Genomic DNA, 13,671 nt, shown 5'->3' on the forward strand with positions numbered 1-13,671 from the left:
GGATGCAGCCACATGTCTGAGCACTTCCCTGTACAAACAGCTCAGCAGAAAACTGCAGCATTTGGTATTTTGCAGGGAAGTCCCTGCCCAGTTCAGCAGGGGCAGAGCTTCACTCTGTGTCTGTACCCCTGGAATCCTCCACCACTGTTTTTTGCCACCTCGTTTCACTGTTTTCCTTATAACCACCACTTCATTTTGTGGTGCCAGGTTTGTTCTATGGTTTAGAGGAAATTAAAGTATATTTTTCTCATTAAGATATGGACAAGAAGTCACTCTGTGCTGAAACTAACCCCTGACATGCTGAAGAAATGGCCAGCATTGCTGGCTGGCCAGACACATCCATCTTCAGCACAGATGTCCCCAAAGAGCCCTTCTCAGTGTCTTTCAGTAATCAGGCAGATTACTTGAAAGTTGGATGTTTTTATCTCTTCAGCTTCCAGGAATTCTCCACCAAGTGGGAATAAACCTTTCTGACAGCTCTGAGTCAGAGTGAAAGGCAGAAGAAGTGACAGGTTTGTATGACTTGAGAATAAAACCAGAGAGAACACATCTGCAATTTCATACATATTGAAGTAGGCTACAAAAAAAGTGACAGCAAAAGAAAATCATACAATGTTGGAACCTACAAATCAGGGGAACCTGACTGACAGCACAGCAACAACTAGAGAATAACAGACTAGAACTACTGGTAGAAAATTTAAATATATTTAAATTAATTCCCCCATTCCCGAGAAAGCAATTATGTTGACGCTAGAAGTACCTAAGATTTCAATCTCTTTTGAAATATCAAGCTGTCAATATTTTCATCCATTTTGCAAATAACCATTAAGGGGAATTAAAATGCAACATTGCTCAAGGACTGCCAGTACATCATCCACACAGGAGAGATTTTTAAGCTGCCTTGACAGCTGCAGCCTCACCCAGCTGCAGCAGATGAGCTGCCCACTCCAGAGCAGCACTCAGGGACAGGAGCATGGAGAGAAAAGGATGCAGACAGCTCTAGCATGGTGTAAAGGCTCCCCAGAGCACATCTGGACAGCCAGAAGCACAGGTTAGGATTACTAAACCCAGGGGATTTCAGGCCATGGTGTTTCTCCTCAGAAAAAGGCAGACTGCCTAGGTGCACTGCTGTTCTTCCTGAACTAAGCAGTCCTGTCCTGGCCCTGCCTTTTTCCTCCAAGCATCTGCTTTTGGAGACACACAAAGTAGCCCAGACTGTGCCCTGGGCTAGGGGGCAAGATGGGGACTTGAAGGTGTCCAGCATGATCCAGCCAGAAGACACTGGATAGCTGAAATAGAGACAATATGTGAAAACCACATGAAAAGTTACAAATTTCAGACACAACTCAGGCAACACACTGCAGAAGCTAAAAAAATACTGAAATTGTGCCTAGTGGGGCACACACAAGTTTTGCACAGTCTCAGTTTGTGGTTAGAGATAAGCTCTCCCAAGTGGTGAAGTGCTCCTTCCATTCTGCTCATGAGCTGACATTCCAGCATGACCCAGGCCTTTTTTTATTAGCTCTTTATGACCCTGAAAATTCTCAGAGATTAATATTGAGGGCCAAAGCTGTTGTTTGAAATTTGTCTAGCCAAGAGAAGAATTATTTCTTCTGTATGAATATCCTTCTTTTGCTTTAAATTCAGTTTATTAGCCTTAATTTGACTGATGAAAAATCAAGTAAGTCATATGGTTCAATTAAAAGCAGCCAGACATGTTGGGCTTTTTCCTGTGCATATGTAGCCCACAAACAAAGAGAATAATATAATAATAGCCAAAGCATTTGTTTGTATTCAACAGAAGAATTCATAAAACTAAAGCAACCTTGAGCTAAGCCACTCTGAGGATGCAAAGCAGCAGAAAGTTAAATTAGCTTCCCTAGGAACTAACTTCAAGTGTATTGTGATTTCAGGATGCTTTTAAAAATCAATAGAGCTCTTGAAGTACTTTATATACAACCGAGAACTGGCTGCAAAGCAGCTAAATCAGTTTAAGGGTGGTTTGTTCTAGCCTGGGAATGGCCAAAAGGAGCACAAGCACCATTTGGTGGTACAATGACATCCTGCCCTCCCCAGCACACAGCTCCCACCAGGCTGGGCAATCCCACTCTCCTCAGAACACTTCTTTCAGCACATAGCTCTGAACTCTGGAACATGTGGAAAAATGCCCTCACCAGCCAGGGGCAGTCCCTGCTGCTCTGGCAGGACAATGTTTTGTAGTTTGCCCAGCTTGATTCAGTTTTCTGCTCCTTTCTTCCCCAAAACCCACGGGAGAGTGGTGTTTTCATAGAATCACAGGCTGCTTTGGGTTGGAAAGGACCTTAAAGCCACCCAGTGCCACCCCTGCCATGGCAGGGACACCTTCCACTGTCCCAGGCTGCTCCCAGCCCTGTCCAGCCTGGCCTTGGGCACTGCCAGGGATCCAGGGGCAGCCACAGCTGCTCTGGGCACCCTGTGCCAGGGCCTGCCCACCCTGAGTAAAGAATTTCTAATATCTAACCTGCTCTCTTACAGCTTAAAGCCATTTTCTGCTCACTTACATAAATACAGAGCCTTTTATTAGGCAAGCCAACTCCCGTCCCTGAAGGTTGGCCCTGGGCCATACACACACTGTCATTACACCTGTAATTAAAAACCTTCCTGCAGCACTTGTGGCCCAGGGCTGAGGCCTTGGGGACCACTGTGCACCAGCCCTGCACAGCTGAACACAGACCCTGCATGCCATCCCACCCAGGGATTTGGATTTTTCCAGGAGCTGGAAACAGGAAGCCACAATTTTGATTTCTTACAGAGCCCAGAGATGATTTAGCTCAGGAATGGCAGGGTGGCTTTGGTAAATGTGCCTCAAAGGTGATTCCGGATATTTCCAGATCACTGACTGTGGCTTATCTAAGTAACAATCAGAGAAGCAAGTGTGACAATGAGGCACTTGAGGGCCCTGCAGATGAAACAGCAGCAGGTGTGGGTGTGAGCCCTCAGCCAGAGCCACTGGGGCTGCTGCACTGCTCTGCTCAGTCTCCTTCCCAGTTTGGACCTTCAGGTGCCAGGAGATTCTCCCAGGATGAGCAGCTGTGCTGACAAGAGGACCTGGCAAGTTATAAACTTACCAGTCCAAGTTCAGAGAGTTTGCAGCAGATTTGGGGAAACTCTTTGCTAAATAGAGCAGATGAAATATCATGCTAAAATTTCTCATTTCCTTTTACCAAAGCAAATCCCCAATTCATCAGAAGGGGCAGACACACACACATTTGTGGCATCACAAATTTCCACCTAAACTTTTGTCACCTGCGATGTGAGAGTTCAGACCCCAATTTCTCGTTTCCTTTTACCCAGGCAAATCCCCAATTCATCAACATCACAAATTTCCACCTGAACTTTTGTCACCTGCGATGTGAGAGTTCAGACCCTTAGGTCTGCCCGGCAATTCCTATAATGGAGAAGCTTTTCCACATGAAGAAATTGCCACTGAGAACTGACTGTGCTCCCAGCAGAGAGAGGTCAGCATCACATTCCCACAAGCACTGGGGTCCTGCTCATTGCAGTGTTCACAATAAGCTGGCAAGGAGGTGATCAGTGAAACATGAAGTTCCCGTGCATCATCACCCAGGGAAGTGCAGAACATTGGCTACAAAGAGCCACAGGACTTCATTTCATTCAGCAAGGGGGTGAGAGCTCCAAACACGTCTGTTTGCAGTGACTGACAAAGAGAGGCACTGGGGAAACGTGATCCCAATTCTGCTTTCACAAGGAGGAGCTGCTGCTACCCACAGATGGCACCTTGGCACTGTAACAGCTGTAAGAAGGGTTAGCTTGATATACAGCAGTTAGTAAGAAAAGGCAAATTCAGTGTTGGGAATTATTAAGAAAGAAGTAATAAAACATAATTATGCCAGAGCATGAATGAACTGAAGATGCAGTTTTTCATTCCATGTCACATTCCCAGAGCGAAACAAGTATGGAAGCAGGACTTCACCTCATGGGTGTCTCTCCCCTGCATATCTGTAACTATGGCACTCTCTGAAGCAGATCAGAGCCATAGCTGGCAAGCACATTTCCCTTGAATGTGCATTCAGAAGTTGTAACTGAGGGAACAAATAGGATAATGAGATTATTTCCAAAACAAGTGCATAATCACCAGGTATGACGCATCTCTGCATTTTAAGGGAAATTATTATTTTACAGCTTGGATGGAATTCTGCCTCAGATCCATTCTAACAGACATCTGAACTGTGTACCTGAAACAACTGAGGCTGTCTAAGCAACTGGGAACAGCAGGGGCCTGCTCAGTAAAAACTTAATACAGAAGTAATTAAGAAAAAGAACCAAGCAGGCCTGTTTTCCTTCTGCTCTTGCACAGGTAGGACTGCTCCTGTCTGCCAAGTTCTGCTTCCAGCTCCTTCCACGAGGTGGGTTCAAGCACCAGCAGCCCATGGCCACTAACTGAGACCCCAAACCAGAAATCTGGGAGCACTCCCTTTACTGATGGGTGGTACCTGCTGGAGAAGTCTTTTGTTTCGCATTGACCACACAGGGAATTTGAGTCAGGAATAGACAATTCTTAGATTTCAAGTCCTGACCTGTTTCAAACGGAATGTCACTGCTCAGCCACTTCTGCCACAGGAGCAGGCAGCTGCAGAGCTGAGTTCACAGTCCATCAGCTCTCCCACAGTGACTGTGCAGAGGCATTTGGGCTGTTTGCTGGCAGTGCAATTCACTCCATGGTCACTGGATGTTTCCACAGGACAGCAGCGTGACCCTCAGCTCAGGAATCACCTCAGCAGATCCTTCAAACCCCCACCTGTCCCATAACAGAACAGGAGCTCTCATCCTGGCAATGCACCTCGTGCACAAGGCAGCACCTCCCAACCACCCCGAGATATTAATTAATGAACTGATCTCTGCACAAAGCCATCCAGTTCGCTGATAAATGGCCAGTGGTGGCCATGAGTAACAACAAATAAATTGTTGGCAGTGTAAACACTGCTAACAGAATCCTGTGCTGACCCAGGTCATCACTGAAACTGGAACAGTTTCTCATAAGGAACACTAATTGAAAAACAATACTAATGAGGCAATAAGTGCCATTACTAAATCCATTCTGTTGTCATCATTAGGCAAGTCAACATTCCTGTTCTGTGCTAATTAGGTCAGATAGCAGAAGCTCAGAAGGATGAACGTTAACCAAGTGTATCTGGAGCATTCCAGAGACAGCCAGAAGGGATTTCTGAGTCCTCACTGCCTATGGAATTTTGGAATCCCCTTAACAAGTCATTCCAGTTAGATCAAGATACACTGGTTTAATCCTTTCCCTCACTCTCTCTAGCAAAGCACAAAACACTTCATCAAGGAGTTTTCAGCTGAGGCCAAATCACCAAGTTTGCCCTGTTTTGCTCAGGCAGTAATGCTGATTTTCTGTCCTTCCTGATAGACAGGGCACAACTTCCCCTCACAGGTGTCTCTGGTCCCCATTCAAAGCCATTCTATTTCAGTGCTACAAGGGTGAAATTTAGATTCTCCAGTCTTTTTCTTTTAACAGGCATTAGGGACATTAAAGGATCTTGTTGGGCCAGTATCACACTGACTTGTGCTAAATTTACAAAGTAAATTCCCACAGCTTGTAACTACTGGAATGACACCTGCCAGAATAAGTCCACACCTGGTTCATGCCTGCCATGATTACCCATACCTGAAGTTTCTAAGCTACCAGAAAGATCCTTGTTTATCCCAGGATGGTTGCTGTCAACTGGCCCTAAAGGTCCACACTGTGAGCTGAACTAAGTGCCCTCTGGACACCTTGTGCATGTCAAGGCATCACACAAAAATAAAAAACAAAACCAAAATATTTTGTTTTCTCTCTGCTGGAGCTGGGTTGATGACAGGAGTCAAATTCAAGTGGCTGTTTTTTATTCCATAGTTCTACAGAATACTCCTTTCACTAGGGTTGTCACAGTGTACATGAGAAACATTTTTCAGTCACTCAAAACATGCCCTTTGTAGTTCTTGGGGGTTTTGTTTGGTTTTTGTAATTTTTAGAAAGTAAATAGTCATGTCAGGGACAAATTAAAAGGGATGAGTTTGGCTGATCGCATTTTTATCAAATGACAGGAGTAACAAACTTCTTCAATGAATTATCTGTAAACATTTCCCCAACAACTGCAGGAAGGAGATGCAGCTGAGGAAGAGTTGGGTACTTACTTGGTTAGACCCCCAACCCCACCATTTGTACCAAAGACCATCTTTACCATGTATCAACAACTGTCAACCATTAGTCAACATGCTGAATTCAAATATTTCAACTTCTCAAATAAAGAAATGAAATTAATCTAAAAATATTTTAATGTAGCAAGCTTGGCTATAGAACCAGTGCAACATAAAGAGGACACCCATTGTATAACCAACTTCACTGCTTAACAGAGTAAGCTACAGATGCAACAGATTCACCACAAGTTATTTGGTTAAATTAAATACTCAAGTTAGAATCATGCTGTTGGTAATTCTGGTTTTACAGTACCAATGCTCAAGTTGGCTGAGTTAGTTTGACTGTAAGTAAAATGCAAGTTAACAGAGAAACAAAAGAATTTAGTATAGTATCCTGTATTCTGTTCCATGCTCAGTCACAATGATAATGTCTTCAACAGATAAACAACATTTCAGCATTATGTAAATAATGCCAAAACATACATGAATTGTAATGCCAGATTTACAACATAATACAGTGCTTAACAAACAGATTCCTCAGGCATGGGGGCCGTGGTGACAATGCTAAACAGGACCAGAAGCATCCAAGCCCTACTCAGTGCATACACAGTGGACCACACTGGCAGGAATGCTTTACCTTTTGATGGAATTGTCACTCTAGGAGTTTGTGTCCCAAACATAATGCAATGGAAAAGGAATGTTAAACCCTTGCCTCAAACACGAAGCAAAAGCACTACATGTTATTTACAAACCTGAACCAGTAAAACCACTTTAAGACCAGAGAAAAACTGACCATTTGACAGAGATGGCAGAGCTTGGTTACTGTACTGTGTGAACCAGGATGGTAATGAAGTTGTAAACAAATTTAACCAAATTAGGTTAATGCATCTATTCTTAAGAATATTGCCATTTCAGCAGACAGTGATTTTTAAAGCTAAAGACACTATCAGAGGTTTTATTTTTGTTTAAAGCCAAAACTTTAAAAACCTGGAGGATGGCAAATTTTTTGTTCTTTATTAGCCTTCATTAACTTCTCCACAGCACACTTCAACAAAATTTTCAAACCCCCTGATTTTATCTAATTCTGCTCCAACTTAAGTAGCTGGTAGCAAGTTGAAGCAGACACTACCAACACCTGAAAATCCCTTTCAGAGAGGCTTGGTTTACACCACTGGGGATGAGTTCAGATTGCTGGCATTGTTCTACACTGAACACAAAACACTGAAGCATTAGGTCTTACTTGGAAAAGAAACACTTCCTCACAATTAAACAGGCTTTGCAAATATGCAAAGAAAGACATAGGAAAATCATAGGAAAATCTCTCAATCCCAGCAGTGTCAAACTCATTCTTCCTCCCCAATCTCCAACCAAATCACTGCCAAAGTGGCTGGTGAGACACTGATGGAATTAAATCCTCTGACATAAAGCCTGGATACAAAACAAAAACAAACTTTGTCCCTGCCGCATCTATTTTTTCTTTTTTTTCTTGCATTTTGTAATGAACCCATACAAGCACGAAAGGAGTTGTGTTGGTATTATGTCTTTTTTAAAACAGGCAAAAGAGTTGTGCCAGACAAAACGGAACAAATTTTTATTTCACTTCAGAAAGATTTTTTTTTTATATTACCAACCTATTTCTCTTCATAACTAAAGGTGATAAAAAATAAATCCATAGTAATGAAAAAAACCCCAAACCCTGTAATCAAACTGCTTTTTCAAGTATGTTTCTCCCCTCATGAAAGAGCTGCATTAGCCACACTGCTGATTAAAACCCACATCACAAGAGCAGACTTAGCCCCTAGGCCCACATTCCCTGGAGATGGGCTCAGCTGGATCTCCAGGACACAAAACTGGAGGCAGGAGGCAGATGGGCACATGCACAACTGCCATCACTCCTGAAATCCCTGATTCTGACTACATCCACTGTCACAGCTCCATCACATCCCCCCAGCAGGAGAAATGGACAGGAGCCACAGAGTGATGCTGGACAGGTACCGTTGCTCAGGCCAGTGCAAATCTTGTGCTGATGGAGATGCACTCTGCAGAGTTACCAGACTGGAGAGTTTTGCCCACAATGTTTTTACAGAGCATAATATAAACCACATCCTGGTATTTTGTACAGTCTGGAATTGTCATCTTCATCTACTGCAATTATGGAATCATAGACTCACAGAATAGTCTGAGCTGGAAGGGACAAGGATCACCCAGTCCAACTCTTGAGGCCAATGAAATATCAGTGAGGGGGATTCTACAAGAGTTGGTCCCTGCATTAAACACTTAATACACGTGAAAAATAATTGGGGACAATCTTCCAAGTCACTATTAGTGATGGTGATAGGTTCAACTTTCCTTCCTCCCTCCTTATTTTCACTTCCTATTAATGCAAGAGAAAAGTGCAACTTTGCAGCATGTTTGTTCACATCAAGTTTTTCCTCAAGAACACATTTTGCAGTAACAAAATATGGTCTGTAAAGTCGCAAAGTGCACAAGCTGAAGGCACAGAGTACAAACACATAGGAAAACAGATTTCAAAATACCAAGTAACAAAATAAGAGATAAAAGAAAATTCTGGAATTCAAAACTCCCTGACAGAAGATACATTTATATGGGACCAACTCTTGAAAGGTGACAGGTTTTAAACTAACAAACAAATACTGCAAAATAATGAAACTTTATTCTTATCATTTAAGTAGAAGCTCCAGAAAATAACTTGAAGTTTAAAATCTAATACACTGACATGTTAACTAGTTTTAAGAATGTCCTTAATATTAAGAAAAGAGTGCAAAAAGGATTCTTCCATTCTAATGCTTTTGGAAGCTGCTGATTTTGGCTGCCCATTCCCACTTTGAAAGGATTGTTTTTCAAGGTGCATTCCTCACAGAAGAAGAGCTTGCTGATAGACCAGACCAAGGAATTTGTCTTTCAAAGTCTTTCCAACTGTAGCAGCAACTGACATTTCAATATATAAAGAAGAAAGTCCAAAATTCTTCTTTGAGGCATAGTTTGTGTCAGAGCTTGAGTATCAGCAGTTGCCAAAGGAGGCTCCAGATACCTCCTGTGCTCCTCCAGTGTCTGTTCTGGCTAGGAATAGAAGCTGATCCAGTATATTTACTATCTGTATCCCCTGGAGCTTGCACAAGCTGATGAGCCATCTGAAATTATAGAAAAAAATAAGAAATTCTCTCATGTTAAACTTCCACATTACATCCCCCAAAACACAGCAGTGTCTGCAAAACATTCACACACAAATGTCCATTCAGTCATTTCAGCCTACAATAAGAGCTCACCATTTCATGGCAGGGAATAAAGTGAACATACTCAGCTGAAAGCACTTGAGGAAACTTGTTGGTAAGAGGGCCATAAAACGAGCAGAAGTTAATACCAGTACCAGAACAGATACCACTCCCCAAGGGCTCCACGTCCAAGCAGTTTGTATTATTTATTGGCATGGGAAAGGTTACACTGCAGACAGCTGCTCCATGTGGAGATGCAGCCTCTGACACCTCTCCCCACCCTGAGAACCCAGAAGTGCAGCAGGACCTGTCTGGCCAAGCTGGGAGGGCAGGGCTGGATCTGTACTTACTGTAAGTTAACTCTTCTCCAGCTCTCTTGCGTGACTGGTCACCTCTGTGGGAGAAAGCAAAGAAGGGTGTTTTCAGGATAACCTCAGTTAAAGATGTCCCTGCTCCTCTGGCCCTTCAAAGGTCCCTACCAACCCCAACCATCCTGTGATCATCAGTAACAGTGAAACACCTCAGCACAATCAGCAGCTTCTAGAGATTTAAAAAAAAAATTGCAAACATAGTAATACTACTACTCAATTTACTGAAAGTATAAGCTATATTTCATAGATTTAATTAGCTCATACTTTTGCTATAGACAGTAGGCTCGATCTCACAAGATAATTTTTTTACCAAATGGAGATGAGGAAAAAATGTTCATATGCAGTTGGAGCTTAAAACGTGCATAAAATTGTTTTTCTCACTTTGAGCTCCTCAGCCAAACTTTATAGAACCATGTGAAAAAACTCTGCATCTGTCAGTCGGAAAAGATGCTCCTGAATCTTACAGACTCTAAGCAAGTTTGAGCTGACAACACTTGCTCTTTAAGCAGAAGATTTTAGCACTTAATGGTGTTGATAAGCTGTTGTTCTTCAACTATAAGCTGATATGCAATTACTGCTGCTGAATACACCTCACTGTGCTGTGTTCCTCATGGTTATTGCTTTCAATCTTACTAATTCTGTAGGTGGCTGATAATAGTTCTGCTTACAAGTGCATTTCACCAGTTTCACACTGCTTAGAGAACTAAACGTGACATTTCAAGTACTAACAGTCTGTATCCACAAAAACAACTGGTTTGAAAAATGTTTTTCTTTAGTCACCTGAAAATGAGAGACTTGGCTGTGAAGTTTTTTGGCTGGTTCTGTAAGGATGAGAGACTGCAGGAAAGGCTGGGAAGGGCAGTAAAGGACACTGACCATTGCAAGGCAAAATGCATTTCAAAAAACCACTTGGTTTTGTGGATATAGACTGTTAGTACTCCAAATGTCACGTTTAGTTCTCTAAGCAGTGTGAAACTGGTGAAATGCACTTGTAAGCAGAACTATTATCAGCCACCTACAGCATTAGTAAGATTGAAAGTTTGACAACACCAAATTGTTCCCTTTTCTGTTTTGTTCTGTACATTACATTCTTTTGTCAGCATTACATGCCTACTCAGTTACAGAGTCTCACACTTCTATTTCTTGGGCCAAATGCACCGTTTTTCTCAGCCCAGGGTCTGATGGTTTTATTTTTATGCTTATCTCTCAAAAAGTTCTTTTCCTCAACAGCCAGCCTTTACAAGGAAAGAGTCTACACCACATCATTTGCATTTGGGTCAATGGTACAGCTCTGCAGGCCAAGAGTTTACCAAGTTGTGAAGAGAGAGATGACCTTTGAGGAAAACCTTGGCGTATGAAATCCAGAAATAAACCCAGCACTAAACATACCCACATTTAGTGGGTGTTCAAACTACAGGGCCAGACTCTCAGCATTGCACAGGTAACAGGAAAAATAGGAAAAATAAAGATATTTTCTCTTTATGAACAAATGAACCTCTTGGGAGTAGAGCACAAGACTTCCCCAGTCTGATCTTATATTGTGAGAGTACTGCAGAAATGGAAGTGCTGTGCCTTTGTCTGAGAAGAAAAATAGCAGAGCACAGAGCAACAGGCACTGCCCAGAGGGAACAATCTACAGTATGAACATTTTCTGCTGTGTCTTTAACTGTTTGTTCTTCCCCCTTTCCCCCCCTCCCCAATTCAATATTCAGATGGGAAATGTTTATTTAAAATAAACACCTTGCCTGTATAAATAATTCTGAAAGTGAAGTAAGGGAAAACTGACATTTCCAGAAGCACCATGAATAAAAGAGAGCTTATGGAAAATAAACAGCTAAAGTAAAGGCTGAAGTTGAACAGAACCATGATTATGCAGTAGAAGCACTACCAAAACCCAGGGATGCATGAACTGCAAGCAACCTGATCAAAAAATGTCAAGCCTTACAATCATCTCCTTATTAGGTACCTCTGCAGGGCTGTTAGTGCTCAAAAGACATTGAAAATAAGGCCTTATTTCACATACTGAATTGTGAAGGTTCTGCATTAGCTCTTAAATTATTTCTTCAGTATTTTTAGGTGTATCCATTTTTATCATTTCAGCACTGTCCTGCACAATCACTACTAAAGATTAACAATTATTACCTAGCAAATCCATTCTGAATAAGCTCTCTTTGAAGTTTCTGGTCTTGAGCAGCATATTCCTGAAGCTCAGATTCCACAGCAGGGGGTAGAATATTTGGGATGAATTTAGAAAATAAAGCTGGTGCCATCTGTACCCATTCTGTAAGAAGAGAGAAAGCAATAAGAAAATACATGGAAGAGATCTTTTGTGACATTTTTACTGTTTGACAAATGTAACTTTATTTTGAATACATATTAGGATCCTGAATTTAAAAAAAGGAAAAAGAAAAACCCCCAAATCCACAGAAACCATGCCTTAAAGCAGAACAAATAATGAGACTGCTGAAATCAGATGTTTACATGTAGATAGAAGAATTACTATTTTTCTCAACCTCACCATCAAATTGAAATTCAGTTCTTACTGCGTCTCACAGGACCTGCTGAGTCCCTGGACACTCCTAAGGAAAGGCAACTGACGATCAGCAAACTCACTTGGATAATTAGATAATGATTGTAATGCTGTAATCCAGGAAATCTATCCCCAAAATGTACTCTTCTCTCTCCTGAGCCTTATTTCTAAAAAGCACAGTAGTATCATACAAACCTAGTCCTCCATCCCCAGTTCAAAGGAATTCATGCATTCCTCTCACTGATCTTCCAAAGCTTAGACAAACACTTTCTAATGTTCATAATGTATGTCTAACCTGTACTAGTTCAGCTTCAGGACAGAAATGTGATTTAATTTCACTACACTGAACACTGTTTTACAGGAGCAAGACAATTTACCTTGAAGTTGCTTTGAGGCTTTAAGGCTAAGCAAGGGATGAAAATTGGGTTTACAGCAACTGTATAGCAAGTTCTGAGAAAAATAAATAGCCTTCAACTATTTCTGCAGCCAGACTTTCCACAGGCTGTAGGAGTTACCTGAAATTTGATCTTTACTTAGAAAAAATGGACATTTTTAAATTCACTGAGGAACATCACAAGTTTTTACACAATTCCCAAAGTCCTGCAAACTGACTGAGGGAGCACTCAACCCCCTCATCCAGAGCAGTGATAGAGACTTTAAAAAGGACTGGCCCCAGTACTGAGCTGGGATTAAAAGAGTTTGGAACTGTGACAGCTGTTAGGAATTTCCAACCTGAAGAGGAAATGAAGGGAATGAGAAGAGGAAGCCCCTGGCTGCCAGCCAGGGCACTCAGACACCCACAGGCTCCTCTAATCCCACAGCACCTTCCCCTGGCCCCACCTTCTGCTCCCCCTCCCCAGCCACCTGCCCACCAGCCCCACCATACACCCAATGGAGCAATCCCATGGGAAAGTGAGCAGCACTGCCTCACAGGAACCCTTGCTCTGACTGATTCAGAATTGATCCTCAAGAACCAGGATCACCAAAGAACAGCCTTTTACCCCAAGAAGTCTATCCTGGGCTCTTCAATTACTCAAAATCTGGTTAGTCCCATGGTACCAACCCAAAGCAGCGTCTGCTGTGCTGTGGACAGCAAGACAGGGATCATCTGAAATGGAACACTGTGAAATCACAATTCCATCACCCAGAATATGAAGTCTGGTCACAGACCAACCACCCTGAATTGCTTTTAAAAGTGTAATACTTTTATACTTATGTATATACCCTTCCTATCTTTGGTTCTGAACACTTTCTAAAACTGAAATTAGCACTGACTTAAAACTGATGATGGAAGTATGTTAATTTTGCTTATGTAAAAATAATCTTTGCTTAAAGAAAG

General features: G+C 42.1%; 1 protein-coding gene across 1 annotated transcript in view; it reads right to left on the reverse strand.

The window, feature by feature from the left end:
- Positions 1–7,190: 7,190 nt before the first annotated feature.
- The window catches only part of CACUL1 (CDK2 associated cullin domain 1), a 43,055-nt gene continuing 36,574 nt past the window's right edge, over positions 7,191–13,671 (reverse strand). Inside the window, 3 exon segments of the mRNA XM_041415584.1 lie at positions 7,191–9,350; positions 9,782–9,825; positions 11,945–12,083. Coding sequence (XP_041271518.1) covers positions 9,310–9,350; positions 9,782–9,825; positions 11,945–12,083 — 224 coding nt within the window. The 3' untranslated portion in view covers positions 7,191–9,309.

The sequence above is a fragment of the Onychostruthus taczanowskii genome, unplaced genomic scaffold, assembly GCF_017590055.1.
Source record: "Onychostruthus taczanowskii isolate IOZ18803 unplaced genomic scaffold, ASM1759005v1 scaffold5, whole genome shotgun sequence".
Classification (NCBI taxonomy): Eukaryota; Metazoa; Chordata; class Aves; order Passeriformes; family Passeridae; genus Onychostruthus; species Onychostruthus taczanowskii.